The sequence below is a fragment of the Calliphora vicina genome, chromosome 3, assembly GCF_958450345.1.
Source record: "Calliphora vicina chromosome 3, idCalVici1.1, whole genome shotgun sequence".
NCBI classification, from domain to species: domain Eukaryota; kingdom Metazoa; phylum Arthropoda; class Insecta; order Diptera; family Calliphoridae; genus Calliphora; species Calliphora vicina.
Window position 1 is genome coordinate 127713904 of NC_088782.1, and position 23250 is coordinate 127737153.

Sequence of the window (23250 nt, forward strand, 5' to 3'; positions counted from 1 at the left end):
CTTTTGTATTTGCCTTTTGTTTCGTACAAGAAATTCTGGTATCATTTTCACCATTTTAACGGTTTCTTACGTCTCTTATTTAATGTGAGAAATTAGCATTTTACCAGCTGTCAATATCCTGACAATCTATCTATCTAAAGTGTTTATATCTTGTCTGCTACTTGTTCATACTTACACTACTCTTCTCTGATATCTTCTTCATGGTTTTTTGTATTGACAAAATAAAAATGAATTCAATTCAATTGAATTGAATTTTGAGTTGTTGCTGTTGTTTTTAGTGTGTGTTTATTTTCTTGATTACATGCGAATACGTATTGAAAGTAATAAATTTGTATTAAATACCTAGAATTTATATTCAATTCTGAAATAATGGGAATAGTGGAAGGAAAAAGTTAAGATATTAAACAAATTGTAATAAAATTAAGAAACTTGTTGTTTAAAAATTAAAAAAAAAAATGTATTTTAAATTATTTTTATTACCTATTTATTTTAATTTAATACAAATTAAAATTTTTAAGAAAAAATCGCTTTGGAAAGACCTTTGAAATACCTTTCATTTGATATACCTATTGCCCATGTACCGAACTTGAAAATATGTATTTTGAAAAATCTTGGTAGCCGTTGTTTGTTGCTTATATTTTAGATATTTATTAGCAGATGTTGCTGATTTTCAATACCAAACTACTTGAAAGTATGTAGAATATCTGGGACCTTTGCAAATTTGATTTAAACGAACCTATAAACGGAAGGAACGAAATTAAAATCCAATTTTAAATACAAACAATTTTTTTTGTATAAAATATTCGAATATTTTTGGAAAATTTTCGAATTTTAAATACGAATAATTTTTTTTTTATACGAACAATTTTTTTTTATAAAATATTCGAATATTTTTTTGAAAATTTTTGAAATACGAATAATTTTTTTTTTATAAAATTTTCCAACTTGAAATTCGAACACTTTTTTATAAAATTATAAATTTTTCAGAAATTTAAAAAAAAATAATTTTAAAAAATATTTTTTTTTTGAAATTGAAATACGAATTTTTTTTTTTTGTATAAAATATTCGAATATATTTTTGAAAATTTTCGAATTTGAAATACGAACAATTTTTTTTTTTGTATAAAATTTTCCAACTTGGAATTCGAACACTTTTTTATAGAAAATTTTCTAATTTGATCCATCTTTCTATAGAAAAATTTCGAAATTGAAATTTGAACAATTTCTTTTTTTAATAAAATTCGAATAATTTTTCATAAAAAGTTATCGTAATAAAAATTAAAAAAAAAAATCTTTCGAATTCGAAATATATTTTTTATATAAAATTTTTCAATTTAAAATTCGAAATATTTTTTTATACAATAGAAAATTCAAACTATTTTTTTCATTCATAGCAAATTTTCGAATTTTAATTTCCAACTTTTTTTGTATAGAAAATTTTCGAATTTGAAATGCGAAAAAATATTTTATAGAAAATTCGAACTATTTTCTTTCAAAATTTTAATTTGAACAATTTCTTTTGTTTATGAGTATTTTTGAAATTTAATTCCAAATTTTTTTTATTTTTTGAAAGTTCGAATTCCAAAAAATTTTAATTTTTTTTATATAAAAAATTCGGCCAATTGCTTTTATACAAAATATTCGAATTCTAATGTCTTTATAGAAAATTTTGGAATTTGAAATTCGAACTAATTTTCATTTATAGAAATTTCGAATTTGAAAAATTTTGTGGATTGAAAATTTCCGAAAATTTCTTTATAAGAAATTCGAATAATTATTTTATAGAAAATTTTCTATATTTATAAAATGGAAAATTGAAACTATTTTCTTTCATAAAAAATTTTCGAATTTTAATATCGAACTCATTTGTTTTATAGAAAAATTTTGAATTTCCGAAAATAAAGAGCGAAAATTTTCGAAATAATTTCTTTATAAGAAATTCGAATAATTATTTTATAGAAAATTTTCGATATTTATAAAATGGAAAATTAAAACTATTTTCTTTCATAAAAAATTTTCGAATTTTAATATCGAACTCATTTGTTTTATAGAAAAATTTTGTATAGAAAATTCGAACTATTTTCTTTCATAGAAAATTTTGGAACTTAATTGGAATTTTTTTTTTTTTTGTATTTTTCTTTCATATAAAACTTTCAAATTCAAAAGTGTAACTAATTTTTTCTTTAAAGATTTTCAAATTTGAAAAATTTTCGAAGTTGAAATTCGAAAAATTCTGTCAAACAAAATTAAAATTTTATACAATAGAAAATTCAAACTATTTTCTTTCTAGGAAATTTATTTTAATATCGAACTCATTTTTTTTTATATAAAATTTTTTTAAATTTTCGAATTGAAATAATTTTTTTATACAAAATTCGAACTACATATTTTCTTTCAAAATTAAAATTTGAACAATTTCTTTTCTTTATGAGAATTTTTAAAATTAAATTCAAAAAAATGTCTTATATGAACATTTCCAAAATTTCGAATGTATTAGAAAATTTTCTAATTTGAAGTTGGAAATTTTTTTTTTATAGAAAATTCGAACTACTTTCTTACATAGAAAATTTTCGAATCCTAAATACGAAATAGTTTTTTTATACAAAACTTTAGAATTCTAAATTGAAACAAATATTTTCTTTCAAGATTTTCGAATTTGAAAAATTTTGTTGATTGAAAATTGTCGAAATTCAATGTTAGAAATTCGAATTAATATTTTATAGAAAATTTTCGAATTTTTAATTCGAATAATTCTTTATAAAAAATTATCGAACAATTTTTTTCAAAAAAAATTTTGGAAATAATTGTTCTACAAAATATTTTTTTCGTAAAAACTTTTTTTGAAGAAATAATCAATAGCGTTGAAAAGGCCTTTAAAATACCTATGAGGTAGTTATGATGTCTGGCTTATATCTCAGCCATTTTTGAACCGATTTTGTTGATTTTCAATACCAAAATTTTCTAACGTCTATTTGATATATCGATGCTGCGTTTAGGCTGTAAGATATCTGGTGCCTTTAGAAAATTGATTTAAACTAACAGACAGAGGAACATTTCATTTCTTTATAGAGAATGATTCGATATTATAGAATTATTCAAATTAAGTTCTTTTCAATTTCGTTGGTTATTTCAATTTCATTGGTTACTTTTCTCAGTCACTGTTTTCTACGCTTGATGTAATTAAGTGTGCAGAAGAAATAAAAATAAAATATTTTTGGATCAAAGTCTTATTGAATTTTTTTTTTGGATTTCCTTTTATTTCGAAGAAAAGCATTAAGTAAATAAAATCTACAACATAAAAATAAAAAGGATGAGTTTCTATAAATACTTTCCTACAAAAGGGACAAAGAATGTTGTTACAAGTTTTCAAAATATTTGAAATTGAAATGTAAAATGCTTTTCTAAAACAAAAATAAAAGAAACCACATTATTTTAAGTTTTATTGTTAATATTTTATGTCCCTGGCTTTATTCAGCCTGATGAATTTGCTTTTTCTTACTTTCATTTAGCTGAATTGAATTTGAATAATTTTTTTAATTTAGAAATTAATTTTAGTTGTCATACTTACCATTTTAAACAAAAATCTTTTACATCTTATTTTTTATTTGTTTCATTAATAAAATTTATTTAATAATATAATTTATATCACAATCACTATAAGTATTTTTTTGCTGTTGTTATGTTTTGCTTTTTCAAATATTTGCATTTGTATAATTCAAAAACTTAAATCTCAATGGCCTTATAAGTATTTTAGCCAAAACAAAAAATAGAGCCTAAACATGTTCTATTTATCCATTTCCCCCATTAAGTAGGTATTTTGTAGGCATTTTGGGCCAACATTGAGACCAAAACCATTTCGCATAAAATCAAAAGATTTATGATAGCTAAATGAAAACAATGACAATTAATGGGTCTCTTGAAAGCTGAAAAAAAGAAAACGAATAATAATACTTACTTTGTTTGTAGATCGTGTGATTGATGGGATAGACACCGCCTAAAACTAAATGATTCAATTGACTGTCCAATAGCAGGTATTGCAATTTGCACAACAGCAAAATCAGTTGCAGGCAAAACATTTTTTTCTAAGCGGGAGTAAAACAGAAAATTTAAATTGAAATTGTTTGAAAATACGAGGGAGTTAATGGGCGGCGAATATTTACCATTAAATTGTATTCGGAATGTATGACATTAACCATACGTACGGTGATATTTAAGCCCCATAAACCCAGCAATATTGAACACACTATAAATGGTATAAAATACATGGAAACACTGTTGTACAAAGCCTGAAATTAACAAGAAAATTATAAAGAAAAATAACAATAAGCAAAATTAAACTTTTGGCTAAAATGTTTGGTTTGTTAGAATACAAGTTCAAATGATCAATAACACAGTTTTATTTAAAGCAAATTGTGCCCAACTCAGTTTTCTTTTTAGAAAAATTATCAAAAAATTATCCGAAATTTTTGGAAATTTTCGATAACTTTTTTTTTTGAAAATTTTCTTCAACAAAATTTTTTAAATTCGAAAATTTTCTATAAAAAAAATTAGTTCAAATGTGAAAATCGAAAATTTTCTATATCAATTTCAATTTCAATTTTTGATAAAAATTTTCTTTTGAATTTCGCAAATTTTTTTCTAAAAAAAATTTTCGATAAAAAATTTGAATTCAATTTAAAATGATCAATAACACAATTTTATTAATGCAAAACATTTTAGAAAATTATCGATAGCACAATTTTCTATAAAATAATGAAAAATATCAAAAAGATGTCCGAATTTCTTTAAAGAAATTTTTGGAAATTCAATTTTGAAAATTTTCAATAAATATTTTTTTTTCGAATTTCAATTTTCTATAAAATTATGTAAAATTTCAAAAAGTTGTCCGAACTTCTTTAAAGAAATTTTTGGAAATTCAAGTTTGAAAATTTTCATTAAATATTTTTTTTTTTAATTTCAATTTTGAAAATATCTTCAACAAAATTTTTTAAATTCGAAAATTTTTCATAATAAAAATCAGTTCAAATGTTAAATTCCAAAATTTTCTATATTAAAGTTATTCGAATTTCAATTTTAGATAAAAATATTCGTTCAATAAAATAAAACTTGTTTAAATTTTGAATTCGAAAATTTTCTGTAAAAAAAAATTATTCCAAATTCTTTAAAGAAATTATTAGAATTTCTATTTTGAAAATTTTCGATAGACTAATTTTTTCGAATTTAAATTTTGAAATTTTTTGAAATTCGAAAATTTTCTATAAAAAATTTCGAATTTAGAATTCGAAAGTTTTGCATAAAAGAAAATAGTTCGAATTTTCTATAAAAAAATTTACGAATTTCAAATTCGAAAATTTTCTATAAAAAAATTTTAGAATTTCATGTTCAAAAATTTTTCATGAAAGAAAAGATTTTAAATTTTCTATAAAAATTGGTCGAATTTCAAATTATAAAATTCTCTATAAAAAAATTGTTTCGAATTCGAACTTTGAAAACTTTCATATAAGAAATTTATGGATTTTGAATTACAAAAAGTTTTTATAAAAAAAATATTCGAATTTCAAAGTCATTTCGAAAATTTCCTATAAAAAATTGACGAATTTAAAGTTCGAAAATTTTCTATATTTTAATTTCAAATTGGAGCAAAAAAAAATGTTTTATAAAAAAAATTAGTTTGAATTTAGAATTCGAAATTTGAATGAAAGTAACTAGTTCGAATTTTCTAGAAAAAATTTTACAATTTCAAGTTCGAATTTAGACTTTTTAAAATTTAGAAAATTTTCTAGTTAGAATTTTCTATAAAAAAATTGTTCCAAAAAAGTTTTCGAAAATTTTCTATGAAAAAAAATAGTTTGAATTTTCTATAAAAAACTCTTCTAATTTCAAATTAGCAAATGTTCTATATAAAATTGAAAATGTTCATATAAGAAATTTTTTAAATTTCAGTTTCGAAAACTTTCTACAAAAATATTATTAAAATTTCAATTTCTAAAATGTTCTATAAAAAAATTCGAATACAAAATCTAAAATTCTTCTTCAAAATTTCAATTTTGAAAATTTTCTATAAAAAAAATTATTCGAATTTCAAAATCAAAAATTCTCATAAAAAACAAATTGTTAAAATTCCAATTTCGAAAATTTTTTATAAAATAATGGTTTGAATTTTCTATAAAAAAATTGTTGAATTTTAAACTTTCTATAAAAAATGGTTCTATTTTCGATTTTTCTATATAAAACACCAATAATAAATATTAAGTTCAATTTACTACATTTAATACCTTAATATTTTTGATATTTAACAAACCAAAACCAACTTTGGCCTCCCCCACCTCCCCACTTACCGGCTCTCTATAATAGATCACATTTAAAACCAACATTATGCAGCCCTGTACAAACGGCATTTGCCACACCATGTAACGCAACAAACAAAACTTTGCTTTCGAGGGCACCATGGCCGGCAAACACAGACAGCAGCAACAACAAGGTGGAGTATTTATGGTGACCGCAGCACCATCGGTTTCCTTCATATAATTCACTTCGGAATCCACATAACGGAAACATAATTGCCGAAACATTACCGCACCCACCGTAAAGCACAAATGCATGACGGTGTGGCAAATCAGCCAGGCTTTCGGCAATAAAATCGTGGTTAAAGCTGCACAACAAATAATCGGATACAGGGAGCACAACACTATTGTGGGTCCTCTAAAGTAAACATCCACGCGTCGTTTCAATCGTGAGACTGTGGTGCAGAAAATGGAAATGTTGAGTATAACTAGCAGAGCGGCCACAAATATGGAAAGTGTTATAAATGGTGTAAGATCTATATTGAAGAGAAGAAAAGAAACAAACAAAATATTACCATCATAAATAATGTGTGTACTAGCAGAGCCATAAGGTAGAAAGCTAATAAATAGAAAGAAAATGTTTGCTATGGATCATATATTTAGTTAGTGTTTTTGTGGGGGAGTGTTTAAAGGTTTATAAGTGAGAAATAATTTCGCGGGTAGTTAGTTAGTTTTTTCTTGTTGTTATAAAGGAGAAGATGGAAAAAAAACTTTAAGGAAGTATTTTATGCAGAAAAAGTTATGGCCATTTGTGGCAGTTGCTTTAAGCTGTGAGATGAAAAATGACTAATTTCGTTAAGGCTATTTAAGGCTCACCTAAGGTATTTTTTCATGGTGGTTGAGTTGTTTAAGAAATTGTAAAAAATGAAAAGATTATTAAAGAAAAATTATGATTTCTTTAGGAAAAATAATAAAAATTAAATTTTATAAAATATTTAATAGAAAATAAAAGAAGTATTTCCACAAGTCTCCACAAGACAATTTTCTATAGAAAACAATCTTCACAAGACAATTTTCTATAGAAAACAATCTTCACAAGACAATTTTCTATAGAAAACAATCTTCACAAGACAATTTTCTATAGAAAACAATCTTCACAAGACAATTTTCTATAGATAACAATCTTCACAAGACAATTTTCTATAGAAAACAATCTTCATAAGACAATTTTCTATAGAAAACAATCTTCACAAGACAATTTTCTATAGAAAACAGTATCAACAAGACACGATGCTATAGAAAACAGACAATTGCATGATTTAAACTTCAAAAATTTTCTAAAAAAAATATTCGATTCAATTAAAAAAAAATTTGTTCAAATTTGAATTTCGAAAATTTTCTATAAAAAAAATATTCGAATTTGAATTTCGAAAATTTTCTATAAAAGAAAAAGATTCGAAATTTTCTATAAAAAAAAAAAAATTATTTGATTTTGAAATTCGAAATTTTCTATAAAAGAAAATGATTCGAATTTGAAATTCGAAATTTTCTATAAAAGAAAATGATTCGAATTTGAAATTCGAAATTTTCTATAAAAGAAAATGATTCGAATTTGAAATTCGAAATTTTCTATAAAAAAAAAATTATTTGATTTTGAAATTCGAAATTTTCTATAAAAAAAAAATTATTTGATTTTGAAATTCAAAATTTTCTATAAAAAAAAATATTTGATTTTGAAATTCGAAATTTTCTATAAAAGAAAATGATTCGAATTTGAAATTCAAAATTTTCTATAAAAGAAAATGATTCGAATTTGAAATTCGAAATTTTCTATAAAAAAAAAAAAATTATTTGATTTTGAAATTCGAAATTTTCTATAAAAAAAAATATTTGATTTTGAAATTCAAAATTTTCTATAAAAGAAAATGATTCGAATTTGAAATTCAAAATTTTCTATAAAAGAAAATGATTCGAATTTGAAATTCGAAATTTTCTATAAAAGAAAATGATTCGAATTTGAAATTCGAAATTTTCTATAAAAGAAAATGATTCGAATTTGAAATTCGAAATTTTCTATAAAAGAAAATGATTCGAATTTGAAATTCGAAATTTTCTATAAAAGAAAATGATTCGAATTTGAAATTCGAAATTTTCTATAAAAAAAAGTATTCGAATTTGAAATTCGAAATTTTCTATAAAAGAAAATGATTTGAAATTCGAAAATTTTCTAATAAACAAAATTGGTCGAATTTTTATATTTTTTTTTTTAAAATATTCAAATTTCAAATTCAAAAACTTTATAGAAAAAATTTGACTCGAAAAGTTTCTATAAAAAACTTTTTTTGAATTTTAAATTCAAAAATATTCTATAAAAAAATGATTTGAAATTCGAAAATTTTCTATTAAAAAAAAATATTCGAATTTCAAATTTCAAAAATTTATATAAAAAAATAGTTCGAACCAAAATGCACTATAAAAAATATTTCGAATTTAAATTCTTACAAAAAAATAGTTCGAATTTCAATTTTCTAGAAAATAAATTCTAATTTCTGAAAATTTGAATTCTAAAAATTTTTAAATTTCCTAAAAAAAATTATTTGATTTTTAAATTCTATAAAAAAATTTTCGAATTTCAATTACAAAAATTTTCTATAATTTTTTTTTTCTAAATTCAATTCCGAAAATTTTCATTTAAAATCGAATATCAATTTCCAAATATATTCTATTCGAATTTCAATATCAAAAATTTTCTAAATGATTTTTTTTTTAAATTAAAATTTTCTATATAGATAAGTTTTGAATATTTAAAAATTTCTTTTGAAACTAATTTTAAAAATTTTTTATACAGAAAATGTTCAAAATTATATTTCGAAAATTTTCTATATAGATAAAAGTTTTGAAATCAATTTAAAAAATGTTTCAACTTAAGTTTTATAAAGAAGTTTAGTTATATTATTGTTTTCTTTTTATATGTTTTCCTTTTTTAATTTGTTATTTAAATTGAAACCTAAAATAAAATAAACATGCCCAGACATGTTTATACAAAACAATGACCTTTTAATCTTATTTTTGGTTTAATGGTTTTAATTTAATAATGTTTAATTATTTATTAATTTGTGGGTATTCACAAAATCTATAGCATTTATTTGCTTGTACAGCTAACCACAAAATGACCTTTTAACCTAAGAAATCAAAATTATGTATTACAATAAACTTTGATTTGAGTTAAAAATATTAGAGAGTGAGAGGAAAGGGAGAGAAAGGGATAAACTGAAATAGTGTAATACTTACTGTGGTAATAGTCCGACAAAGTGGGATGCCAAAAAATGCTAGGATCCAATTCAGTTACATTTGAAAAGTCTTTACTGTAGCTGTGGGGCTGAGCCAGCTGCTGCGCTTGTGCCTGCTCATGATGATGATGAAAGTATTTTATGTTCGATGACATTTTTATGAGGATTTTTCGAGTTTTTTTTTCTCTTTCTGTTTTTCAAAAAGTCACTTAAGTACTTGTTAATTAAGTAGTATTTGTTTGTAAGTACGTGTAAGTGGCAATGTTGGCAGTGTTAAGTGCCTGGAGGTTTTTTATTTGTCAAATAAACTTAATGAAATTGATGGCCTGCTTCAGTTCAGTTCGCATTCAATAAAACATCATAATTTTAACACATTTTCTGCAAAAGAGAGAGAGAGAGAGAAATACAAATTAATTAAAAAAAGTGTAACAAAAATAATGATAATTAAATAGTAATTAATTATTGCTTAAGAATTTAATTTGTATAATTAACCTCTTTAAAATTTATATTTATTTTAACAACAAAGATAATGACAACAACTGTGAGTTATTCTCACATTGTGCAAACAATTTGCGTTTACGTTACGTCTGACTGCAACAGAAATTTAATTTGAAATATGTTTGTTAAAAGTCAACAACAACGGCAGAAACAGCTACAGCAACATTATACTAGATTGTCAACTGCATTGTTATTACAACCAACTAAATATAAAAAAGACACAAACTACACTCCTTAATTTACCAAGAGGATGGGTTTCAGTTTACTACTTAACGTTGCACAAACATATTTACATTGTTTGAACTACCTTCATTAAGCTGAATGTAGTATCTCGAAGATAGTTTCTCTTATAATTTATAATTTTTTAGTGCAGTTTTGTACATATACTGCTTGCAAAATTATTACAATGGGATACGAAGCGTAATGTTTTGTTTTGTTTGCAAAGCAAATACTATATGGTTGCAAGTAGATACACGTAATATTTACACAACTACAACAAATAAGTGTGCTGTCGTCTTGTTGGTTTTTGTGCACAAAGGTCGGTAGATAAGGAGGTCAAACAAATAATGATATTCTAGAAAACAGTTTAAAAACTGTTTTCTTTAACAGAAAACAAACACTTTTCTTTAACAGAAAACTGTCTTGAGACAAGACACTTTTCTTTAACAGAAAACTGTCTTGAGACAAGACACTTTTCTTTAACAGAAAACTGTCTTGAGACAAGACACTTTTCTTTAACAGAAAACTGTCTTGAGACAAGACACTTTTCTTTAACAGAAAACTGTCTTGAGACAAGACACTTTTCTTTAACAGAAAACTGTCTTGAAACAAGACACAGAATACTGACTTTAAAAAGACACTTTTCTTGAACAGAAAACTGCCTTTAACAAGACACTTTTCTTTAACAGAAAACTGTTGTTTCTTTAACAGAAAACTGTCTTGAAACAAGACACTTTTCTTTTACAGAAAACTGTTGTTTCTTTAACAGAAAACTGTCTTGAAACAACACACTTTTTTTTAACAGAAAACTGTCTTTAACAAGACACTTTTCTTTAACAGAAAACTGTTGTTTCTTTAACAGAAAACTGTCTTGAAACAAGACAATTTTCTTTAACAGAAAACTGTATTGAAACAAGACACTTTTCTTTAACAGAAAACTGTTGTTTCTTTAACAGAAAACTGTCTTGAAACAAGACACTTTTTTAACAGAAAACTGTCTTTAACAAGACACTTTTCTTTAACAGAAAACTGTCTTGAAACAAGACATTTCTCTTTAACAGAAAACTGTATTGAAACAAGACACTTTTCTTTAACAGAAAACTGTTGTTTCTTTAACAGAAAACTGTCTTGAAACAAGACACTTTTTTAACAGAAAACTGTCTTTAACAAGACACTTTTCTTTAACAGAAAACTGTCTTGAAACAAGACATTTCTCTTTAACAGAAAACTGTATTGAAACAAGGCACTTTTCTTTAACAGAAAACTGTTGTTTCTTTAACAGAAAACTGTCTTGAAACAAGACACTTTTTTTTAACAGAAAACTGTCTTTAACAAGACACTTTTCTTTAACAGAAAACTGTCTTTAACAAGACACTTTTCTTTAACAGAAAACTGTCTTTAACAAGACACTTTTCTTTAACAGAAAACTGTCTTGAAACAAGACACTTTTCTTTAACAGTAAACTGTTGTTTCTTTAACATAAAACTGTCTTGAAACAAGGCACTTTTTTTAACAGAAAACTGTCTTTAACAAGACACTTTTCTGTAACAGAAAACTGTCTTAAAACAAGACACTTTTCTTTAACAGAAAACTGTTATAAAATATTCAGATATCAATCTATGACTTATTTGAATTACTGCGTTTCAGGTTAATTCAATATTTTGTAAACCCCCCAGAATGAGTAATACAGATACTTGTGATTCTAGTTTATAGACAGATAAACAGCAATGAGGCTTTGCAAGGAAGATATTGATAGTTAATTAAATGCTTATTGAAAAAAACTTTCTAAGAAATTAAATAACAATTTCAATTACTATAAATAGAATGGGATTTTGATTTATTACACGCCACTTAGTTGTTAAATATAACTAAAATAACTATATAATTTAAAATAAACAACTTTAGAAATAAATTACTATTTGTAGTTAATCATGCATGTGTAATAGATAAAAAGTTTATTTAGCTAATTGTATTTTATATACAATACATTATTTAAGCATGTTTAGATCTTATCTAACTAAAGTGAGAAATTTCACACTTTGATTTAAGTAAAGACACACACAAAAAACAGGAAAAACATTAAAATGTTATGAGTTTTAAGTAACAAAGTATTTGGGAAACATTACTAAATGATGCAACAGACAGTTAATTCAAGTTATAAATTTATTATTTTGATGGGAGATCAAGGTAAATATGAAGTATTAACTACAGATTGTTTTGATCCATTAATATCATATTTCATTTGTTATTTATTACATTTTCTTATCACAGACACAAACCTCTTTAACTGTAAACAAACAACAGGTTTTTGCATGTTCATTGTTTTGTTTATTTTGTTATCAAGTCTTCTTTATTTTCCCGTTTATATGTTTAGCTGCTCTACTGGTTTAATATATTTCCTCAAGCTTGCTTGCTCTCTCTCTTAGTTACTCTCACTCTCTGTACTACACACATGGTAACTTGCAAGTACCTACATTTTGTACAGACAACCAACCATACATTTATCTGAAATTATGTAATTTCATTTTTTATGATATTACAAAATATTGTATTTGTATTTCGCTATAATTTAAATTTTAAATTTAAAAATAAACAAACAAACCAAAGAGTGAATTAATATGAAAGAGAAACCGGTTTTCTGGCTAAAATTTTTTGCAACCACAACATGGTTTGAAATGGATGCTATTGGGCTTTTTGTTAATGTTGTTGCTGGTTATTTTGTTTAAATATTTTATTAATCTTGTGCATAAATAGCGTGATTTATTTCTTTTTCTTAAGAAACAAATAAACCAATTAACTAATTTAAATAAATGGACAACAACCTTTTAGGGTTTAATTTATGCACATATTTTTCAATGTTTTACATTTGGTTTATTTTGTAAACATATTTCTTTGACCTTGACTTTATTATTCATTCATTTTTATTTTATTGGACTTTATTTAGTTGTGTGTTTTTTCGAATGTAGTTAACCCAAATTAAAAAACCAAACAAAAAATCCTGAAAGCAACAGCGAATAATAATAAAAAAAAATATGATAACAAATAATTTAGTTTAAGACTTAAGGGCAAAAGGGGTATAACTACCACTTTTAGTTTGAAAAATATAAAGGTATAATAGTTAATTACAGGTCAGAAGCAATTAGACACTAAAGTTTTTTCTAGGAAATTATAGGAAAGTTGTTATTGTTTGTTAGCAAAATTTTAATATAATTTTAGTATAAATTTTCAGAGAAAAGTGATAATAAAAATACAGTCTTGTTCAAGACAGTTTTCTGTTAAAGAAAAGTGTCTTGTTCAAGACAGTTTTTTGTTCAAGACAGTTTTCTGTTAAAGAAAAGTGTCTTGTTCAAGACAGTTTTCTGTTAAAGAAAAGTGTCTTGTTCAAGACAGTTTTCTGTTAAAGAAAAGTGTCTTGTTCAAGACAGTTTTCTGTTAAAGAAAAGTGTCTTGTTCAAGACAGTTTTCTGTTAAAGAAAAGTGTCTTGTTCAAGACAGTTTTCTGTTAAAGAAAAGTGTCTTGTTCAAGACAGTTTTCTGTTAAAGAAAAGTGTCTTGTTCAAGACAGTTTTCTGTTAAAGAAAAGTGTCTTGTTCAAGACAGTTTTCTGTTAAAGAAAAGTGTCTTGTTCAAGACAGTTTTCTGTTAAAGAAAAGTGTCTTGTTCAAGACAGTTTTCTGTTAAAGAAAAGTGTCTTGTTCAAGACAGTTTTCTGTTAAAGAAAAGTGTCTTGTTCAAGACAGTTTTCTGTTAAAGAAAAGTGTCTTGTTCAAGACAGTTTTCTGTTAAAGAAAAGTGTTGTTCAAGACAGTTTTCTGTTAAAGAAAAGTTTCTTGTTTGAAGACAGTTTTCTGTTAAAGAAAAGTGTCTTGTTACAAGACAGTTTTCTGTTAAAGAAAAGTGTCTTGTTTCAAGACAGTTTTCTGTTAAAGAAAAGTGTCTTGTTTCAAGACAGTTTTCTGTTAAAGAAAAGTGTCTTGTTACAAGACAGTTTTCTGTTAAAGATTACTTAAATTTATCGATAACACCAATTTTATATACAAAATTTGTCGATAACTAAAAGTTTCAGTAGAAAATTTATCGATTAATTAGAATTTCTATCGACAATTTATCGATAATTCAAAATTTCTATAGAAAATATATCGATAACATTAAATTTTTACAAAAATTTTATCGATAACTTCAAATTTTAATAGAAAATTTATCTATAACTTCAACAATTTATCGATAATTAAAAATTTCTATAGAAAACTTATCGATAATTTGAAATTTCAATAGAAATTTATTACTTAAATTTATCGATAACACCAATTTTATATACAAAATTTGTCGATAACTAAAAGTTTCAGTAGAAAATTTATCGATTAATTAGAATTTCTATCGACAATTTATCGATAATTCAAAATTTCTATAGAAAATATATCGATAACATTAAATTTTTACAAAAATTTTATCGATAACTTCAAATTTTAATAGAAAATTTATCTATAACTTCAACAATTTATCGATAATTAAAAATTTCTATAGAAAACTTATCGATAATTTGAAATTTCAATAGAAAATTTATCGATTACTTAAATATTCTATAGAAAATTTATCGATAACTTAAATTTTCTATAGAAAACTTATCGATAACATAAAATTTATATAGACAATTTATCGGTAACTTAAAATTTCATTAGAAAATGTGTCGATAATTCCAAATTTTTATAAAAAATTTATCGATAACACCTATTTTATATACATAATTAGTCGATATCTAAAATTGTACTAGACAATTTATCGATAATATATAATTTCATTAAAAAATTTATTGATAATTCGAAATTTCTACAGAAAATTGATCGATAACTTAAAATTTCTAGAGCAAACTTATCGATAATTCTAAATTTCTATAGAAAAGTTATCGATAACTTAAAATTTCATTAGAAAATTTATCGATAATTCCAAATTTTTACAGAAAATTTATCGATAATTAAAAATGTCTATAGAAAATTAATCGATAACTTAAAATTTTTACAGAAAGTTTTTCGATATCTTCAAATTTGAATAGAAAATTTATCGATAACTTCAAATTTCTAGAGTAAACTTATCGATAACTTAAAATTTCTTGAGTAAACTTATCGATAACTTAAAATTTCTAGAGTAAACTTATCGATAACTTAAAATTTCTAGAGTAAACTTATCGATAACTTAAAATTTCTTGAGTAAACTTATCGATAACTTAAAATTTCCATAGAAAATTTATCGATTACTTAAATTTTCCATAGAAAACTTATCAATAACTTAAAATTTATATAGACAATTTATCGATAACTTAAAATTTCATTAGAAAATTTATCAATAATTCCATATTTCTTCAGAAAATTTATCGATAACATCTATTTTATATACATAATTTGTCGATATCTAAAATTTCGTTATAAAATTTATCGATAATATAAAATTTCTATAGACAATTTATCGATAATTCAAAATTTCTATAAAAAAAATTTCGATAACTTTAAATTTCTATGGGAAATTTATCGATAACACAAAAGTAATGATAAATTCTCCGATATCACAAAATATCTTTAAAAAAATGTATGATAATACAACAATTGTAGAGAAAATTTTTAGATTTGAGGTTTTCTATAGAAAATTTTTCGAAACTCAAACTTTCTAGAAAAAAAAGTTACATACACAATTTCTAGAGAAAATTTTTCGATAACAAAAATTTTCAAGAAAAAAATGCATCGACAACAAAAAGTTGTAGAGAAAATTAAACATATGTTTTTAAAATTGTTCAATCCTTTTCTCCAATATATTGGCACTTATACTCTTTAACAACAAACATTTTCTAAGAAACCAATAAATTGAAAATATTATTTTCTTCGACAAATATGAATTATTATTACTAATTGGTTTCATAAAATTCCCATTAAAATAATAGTAAAAAACAATTAAAATTGCAAAATTAAAAAAAAAAAATACTTTTATCAAATTAAAAATCTTGTTACACAAATACAACAATCAATAGTCAATAATAAACAAAAAATCTATTGATATTTGCTCACTGTCTGAGCACTTTAAAGAAATTTATATAAAATAAATTAACAATTAGCTTTAATTAGATTTTTATTATCTCACAAATAATTTAAAATATTAGGTACTTGTTTAACAGTATCTACGTAATTACTATACTGTAAACATTACCCACCTGCTAGTAAGCACTTCACCTGCTTTACTGAAGCAAAGAAATTGATTAATAAAAGTCGTGCTCTTAATAAGCAACATTGACACAGAACGACGACCATTATCATCATCAAAGTAATTAGTCTCCCAAACAAAAACAAAACTTTTGTTACAACATCATTATCACGTTAATTGTCATCATCATCATTATCATTAACAATACAGAAAAAAAGAACGAAACGAAAAGACAAGACATTTTTTCATCTCTATAGAGACTCATTGAGTTGTTAAAATAAAAACAAATTTGATGTTTCTTTATTTTTAAGGGAATTCATTTATTTCTCATTTGTTAGCACTAATTAAACTCATAACAACAATAACAAATCAACAGAAAACTACGGGACTACAACAAAATAATAATAAATTGCAATTAATTGGCAGATAATTAAAACTTGGGATGATCGATAACGTTTAAAAAAATAAATAAAACTGAAACAAAGATTATAATGATGAACGAGAGTTTGTTTGAAAATTATTTATTTTATATTGTAGAAAACGACTACAAAGTGGCGGTGAAACAAATTTAATAAACAAATAGGTTTTGTCAAGGTTTTGTTTTTGCTAAATTGTAATAAATAGAAATTCCAAAGAGATAAGAAATTACATGAGCAAACACTTCTTTTTTAATTATTATGAAATTCATAAATAGTGATTGTTTTTATATTTTTTGTTACTGTCTATTTTTATTAAGGTTACAGAGCCAGAGCCTACATATAATTGATTAAAAACACATTGTTAGGAATTAGAATATAAAATATACAAAGTCATTGATGAAATACAATTTTTAGATAACAATCATTTTTTAAATTTAGAAACAGAAAGTTTTCAGCGAAAATTTGTAGATAACTGAAAACTATTACTAAACATTTGTCATAACACAAAATTTAATTTGAAAATTTGTCAATGACAACACAAATTGCTACAAAACTTTTGTTGTCAACAATAAATAATTTATTCATTACACAAAATTTTAATAGAAAATTTTCCGACAACTGAATTTTTATAGAAAATTTATCGATATCATAAAATTTCTTGAGTAAAGTTATCGATAACAAAAAATTTCATTACAAAATTTATCGTTAACTTAAAATTTCTTGAGTAAAGTTATCGATAACTTAAAATTTTATTAGAAAATTTATCGAGAAAATTTATCGACAACTTTAAATTTCTAGGGGAAATTTATCGATAACTTAAATCTTCTGGAGTAGAAAATTTGTCGATAACAAGAATTTTTAAGAAAATTTAACGAAACTCTAAATTTCAACAGGAAATTTATCGAAAACTTTTAATTTCGATTACTTCAAATTTCTATAGAAAATTTATCGATAACTTCAAATTTCTACAGAAAATTTGTCATAACATAGGGATTTCTAAAGAATTTTAGCGAAACTCGAAATTTCTACAGGAAATTTATTTAACATAAAATGTCTATAGAAAATTTATCGATAACAGGGATTTCTAAGGAAATTTTGCGATAACTATAAATTTTTACAGATAATTTATCGATAACTTAAAATTTCTACAGTAAACTCATTGATAACTTAAAATTTCATTAGAAAATTTATCAATATTCCAAATTTCTACAGAAAATTCATCGATAACTTCAAATTTCAATAGAAAATTTTTCGATTACAGGAATTTCTAAGGATAATTTCGATAGACAATTTATCGATAACTAATAATTTCCAAAGGAAATTTATCGATAACATTAAATTTCTAAAAAACGTATCGATAACTTAAAAGTTCTAGAGAAAATTTATCGATAACTTTAAATGTGTAGAACAAATTTATCAAACTAAAAATCAAAATATAATTGATTAAAAACACATTGTTAGGAATTAGAATATAAAATATACAAAGTCATTGATGAAATACAATTTTTAGATAACAATCATTTTTTAAATTTAGAAACAGAAAGTTTTCAGCGAAAATTTGTAGATAACTGAAAACTATTACTAAACATTTGTCATAACACAAAATTTAATTTGAAAATTTGTCAATGACAACACAAATTGCTACAAAACTTTTGTTGTCAACAATAAATAATTTATTCATTACACAAAATTTTAATAGAAAATTTTCCGACAACTGAATTTTTATAGAAAATTTATCGATATCATAAAATTTCTTGAGTAAAGTTATCGATAACAAAAAATTTCATTACAAAATTTATCGTTAACTTAAAATTTCTTGAGTAAAGTTATCGATAACTTAAAATTTTATTAGAAAATTTATCGATAACTTCAAATTTTAATAGAAAATTTTTCATTAACCTAAAGTTTCTATAAAATAATTTATCGATAACACAAAATTTTAATAGGAAATTTATCAATAACAGAATTTTTATAGAAGATTAACCGATATCATCAAATTTCTTGAGAAAATTTATCGATAACCACAATTTTATTACATAATTTGGTGATAAGTAAAAATTTCACTAGAAAATTTATCGATAACATAAAATTTTTATAAAAAATTTATCAATAACTCAAAATTTCCATAAAAAATTTATCGATAACTCAAATAATTATCCGATAACAGAAAATTAACCGATATCATAAAATTTTTCGAGAAAATTTTTCGATAACCACAATTTTTTATACATAATTTGTCGATAAATAAAAATTTCTCTAGAAAATTTATGATAACATAAAATTTTTATAAAAAATGTATCGATAACATAAAATTTCTATAGGCAATTTATCGATAACTCAAAATTTTCATAAAAAATTTATCGATAATTCAAATAATTTATCGATAACACAAAATTTTAATAGAAAATTTATCGATAACTCAATATCTCTATTGAAAATTTTCCGATAACATAAAATTTTTAGAGAAAATTTATCGATAACCACAATTTTTTATACACAATTTGTCGATAACTAAAAATTTCACTAGAAAATTTATCGATAATATAAAATTTTTATAAAAAATTTATCGATAACTATAAATTTATATAGATAATTTATCGACAACTTTAAATTTCTAGGGGAAATTTATCGATAACTTAAATCTTCTGGAGTAGAAAATTTGTCGATAACAAGAATTTTTAAGAAAATTTAACGAAACTCTAAATTTCAACAGGAAATTTATCGAAAACTTTTAATTTCGATTACTTCAAATTTCTATAGAAAATTTATCGATAACTTCAAATTTCTACAGAAAATTTGTCATAACATAGGGATTTCTAAAGAATTTTAGCGAAACTCGAAATTTCTACAGGAAATTTATTTAACATAAAATGTCTATAGAAAATTTATCGATAACAGGGATTTCTAAGGAAATTTTGCGATAACTATAAATTTTTACAGATAATTTATCGATAACTTAAAATTTCTACAGTAAACTCATTGATAACTTAAAATTTCATTAGAAAATTTATCAATATTCCAAATTTCTACAGAAAATTCATCGATAACTTCAAATTTCAATAGAAAATTTTTCGATTACAGGAATTTCTAAGGATAATTTCGATAGACAATTTATCGATAACTAATAATTTCCAAAGGAAATTTATCGATAACATTAAATTTCTAAAAAACGTATCGATAACTTAAAAGTTCTAGAGAAAATTTATCGATAACTTTAAATGTGTAGAACAAATTTATCAAACTAAAAATAAAAATTTATCGATAACTAAAAATTTCTAAAAAAAATTATCGATAATTAAAATTTCTTGAGAAAATTTATGGATAACTTTAAATTTCTAGAAACAAATTATCGATTACTCAAAATTGTTAAAGAAAATTTATTTATAACTTAAGATTTCTTTGAAGAATGTTTCGATAACATTAAGTTTCTAGAAAAAATTTATCGATAACAATTAATAATAAAAAAAAATATATCGATTACTCAAAGTGGTTAAAGAAAATTTATCGATAACATTTCTATAGAAAATGTTCTAGGGAAAAATGTTTATTGGAAATTTATCTATAACTTGAAATTTCTAGAGAAAATTTATCGATAACTTTGAATGTCTGGAAAAAACTCTAAATTTATATAGAAAATTAACCAAATTTCTATTGAAAATTTGAGGATAACTAAATATTTCCTTAGAAAATTGATCGATAATTCAAAATTTGTATCAACATTTATTGATAACATTAAATTTTTTCAAATTATTTTTTTTATTATTACTTTTATATATATTTTGTTTGATATCTAAGTTTACCATTAAATAATACATAGTATTATTTTTAATTTATTTATAAATAAATATTTTTATTTTGTTATTGTGAATGCAGATTGTCAAATACACACGTTCTGGTGATTCAATTCAGTAGAAACAAGACTCCCCAGAACATTAGCAATGAAACTAACAAAACTGCCATTTATGTACTGATAACACTTCTCTAACATGGCTCTGAACACTCAAAAATACATAAATTATTAATGATTTAAGTGAATTTACTTTATTTAGAACTAAAACTAAAAAAACAATGGAAAAATCTTGTTAGAATTGCTTAAACATGTTTTAACAGAGTTTAGTGTAAAAGTAAATGAGAAATCACAGAGAGAAGCCGATAATAAAAAACTAAATGAAATTTTATTGATAAAAATGTTTGTTTGTTTGTGGCAATTAAAATATGAATTAATCTAGAAGAGGCATTATCAACGAGTGCTGGGTACAACTTAAAAAAGGGCACGTCAGAATAATCATATAAGGTGAATCATAGGGAAAGTACCCCCCACCCCCAATTTTGAAAAATCTTAATTTAATATATTTTATTCATAAAAAATTAGTTTAATCACAATCAGTAAAATAACATTTCTTTTAAATTTATAATAAATTTATGCATGTAAGGTATACTTCCCTCTTGTAAATATTTGTTTTATTTTAAATCATTTTATTGTCTTGTTATTAAGGTACAAACATAATTAGCTTCTGCTGTTTTATTGGGTTTAAGCAAAGTGTATGAATACATATGATTGTTTGTACATTGAACTTAGGATTGTTTTTTTTTCTGAAAAATTTCACATTGACAAAATTATAGTAAAACTATAAAAATATCTTTGAAATTGTTGTCTAGTGTGTCCGTCCGTAAATTATGATACATTTTATTTGATTTTTTTGGGGTTTATTTTATCTTATTTTACCTCTGGTTTTTTTTTCTTTTTGTATCTCTATTATTTTGCAACTTGTGGCCTTTGGACTTACGAAAACTATGTACATGAGCAGCAATGAATGTGTTTGCTTTGTTTTGTTCTTTCGTGTGGCAGTAAGTAGATTTTTTAGTTGCTGCTGAGTTTTGCCAATGTTTTCTTGACAAAACTAAAGTACAATAAAAATGAATAAATGGTTTTTTTGGTTGTCGTGGTATTGTGGGAGGTTTTTTTGTTGAAGTGAATGAATGATTTGTAGTTTTGGTGAATTTTATTGGTTTGTGTGTAAATTTGTGTTTTTTCGTTGCATTTTAAAATCCGTCTGTCTTTTTGGCTAATTGAAGGTTTTCATCGGTGTTTAATTAACAAAACTATTGTAGAAGAAGGAAGATTAAAAAACTTTTTAAGAAACATTTTGAAATTTGATAATAAAAAGCAGAACGCAAATAATTTTTATAAGATAGCGACAAATTTTAATTGCACATTTTTGTTTGCGAAATATTTTCGATGCGAAATTTCGTATTAGCGACAAATTTTCTTTGGACATTTTATATTATCGATAAATTTCTTATAGAAATTTTATGTTATCGATAATTTTTTTTATAGAAATTTAAGTTATCGAGAAATTTTTTATAGAAATTTAAAGTTATCGATAAATTTTCTATAGAAATTTCAAGTTATCGATAAATTTTCTATAAACATTTAAAGTTATCGATAAACTTTCTACAGAAATTTTATGTTATCGATAAATTTTCTATTGAAATTTATGTTATCGATAAATTTCTCTAGAAATTTCAAGTTATCGATACATTTTCTCTAGAAATTTCAAGTTATCGATAAATTTTCTACAGAAATTTTATGTTATCGATAAATTTTCTCTAGAATTTTAAGTTATCGAAAAATTTTCTATAAAAATTTAAAGTTATCGATAAATTATCTACAGCAATTGTATGTTATCGATAAATTTTCTTTAGAATTTTAAGTTATCGATAAATTTTCTATAAAAATTTAAAGTTATCGATAAATTTCTTATAGAAATTTTATGTTATCAATAATTTTTCTATAGAAATTTAAAGTTATCGATACATTTTCTCTAGAAATTTCAAGTTATCGATAATTTTTCTATAGAAATTTAAAGTTATCGATACATTTTCTCTAGAAATTTCAAGTTATCGATAAATTTTCTACAGATATTTTATGTTCTCGATAAATTTTCTCTAGAATTTTAAGTTATCGAAAAATTTTCTATAAAAATTTAAAGTTATCGATAAATTATCTACAGAAATTTTATGTTATCGATACATTTTCTTTAGAATTTTAAGTTATCGAAAAATTTTCTATAAAAATTTAAAGTCTACAGAAATTTTATGTTATCGATAAATTTTCTATAGAAATTTTATGTTATAGGTAAATTTATATAGAAATTTTAAGATATCGATAAATTTCTTTTAGAAATTTTATGTTATCGATGAATTTTTTTATAGAAATTTTAAGTTATCAATAAATTTTCTACAGAAATTTTCTGTCATCGATACATTTTCTCTAGAAATTTCAAGTTATCGATAAATTTTCTACAGAAATTTTATGTTATCGATAAGATTTTTAAATAAATTTTTTGTTGT

General features: G+C 23.0%; 2 protein-coding genes across 2 annotated transcripts in view; one reads left to right on the forward strand and one right to left on the reverse strand.

The window, feature by feature from the left end:
- Positions 1–23250, forward strand: part of LOC135955288 (uncharacterized) — a 196104-nt gene that overhangs the window by 65137 nt on the left and 107717 nt on the right. The window lies entirely within an intron of this gene.
- Positions 3605–9898, reverse strand: LOC135954284 (organic solute transporter alpha-like protein). The gene is made up of 5 exons (XM_065504388.1): positions 9576–9898; positions 6339–6820; positions 4161–4286; positions 3956–4082; positions 3605–3884 (listed from the first exon to the last, which is right to left on the reverse strand). Exons 1-5 carry the CDS (start codon positions 9727–9729, stop codon positions 3805–3807), a joined length of 969 nt encoding a protein of 322 aa, XP_065360460.1. The 5' UTR covers positions 9730–9898; the 3' UTR covers positions 3605–3804.

Coding starts and splice junctions, on each gene's coding strand:
- LOC135954284 (XM_065504388.1), bottom strand. CDS start 9,729: ATGTCATCGAACATAAAATACTTTCATCATCATCATGAGCAGGCACAA. Junction 4,287..6,338: donor TGATCTATTATAGAGAGCCG/GTAAGTGGGGAG, acceptor TGTTAATTTCAG/GCTTTGTACAACAGTGTTTC. Junction 3,885..3,955: donor TCACACGATCTACAAACAAA/GTAAGTATTATT, acceptor GTTTTCATTTAG/CTATCATAAATCTTTTGATT.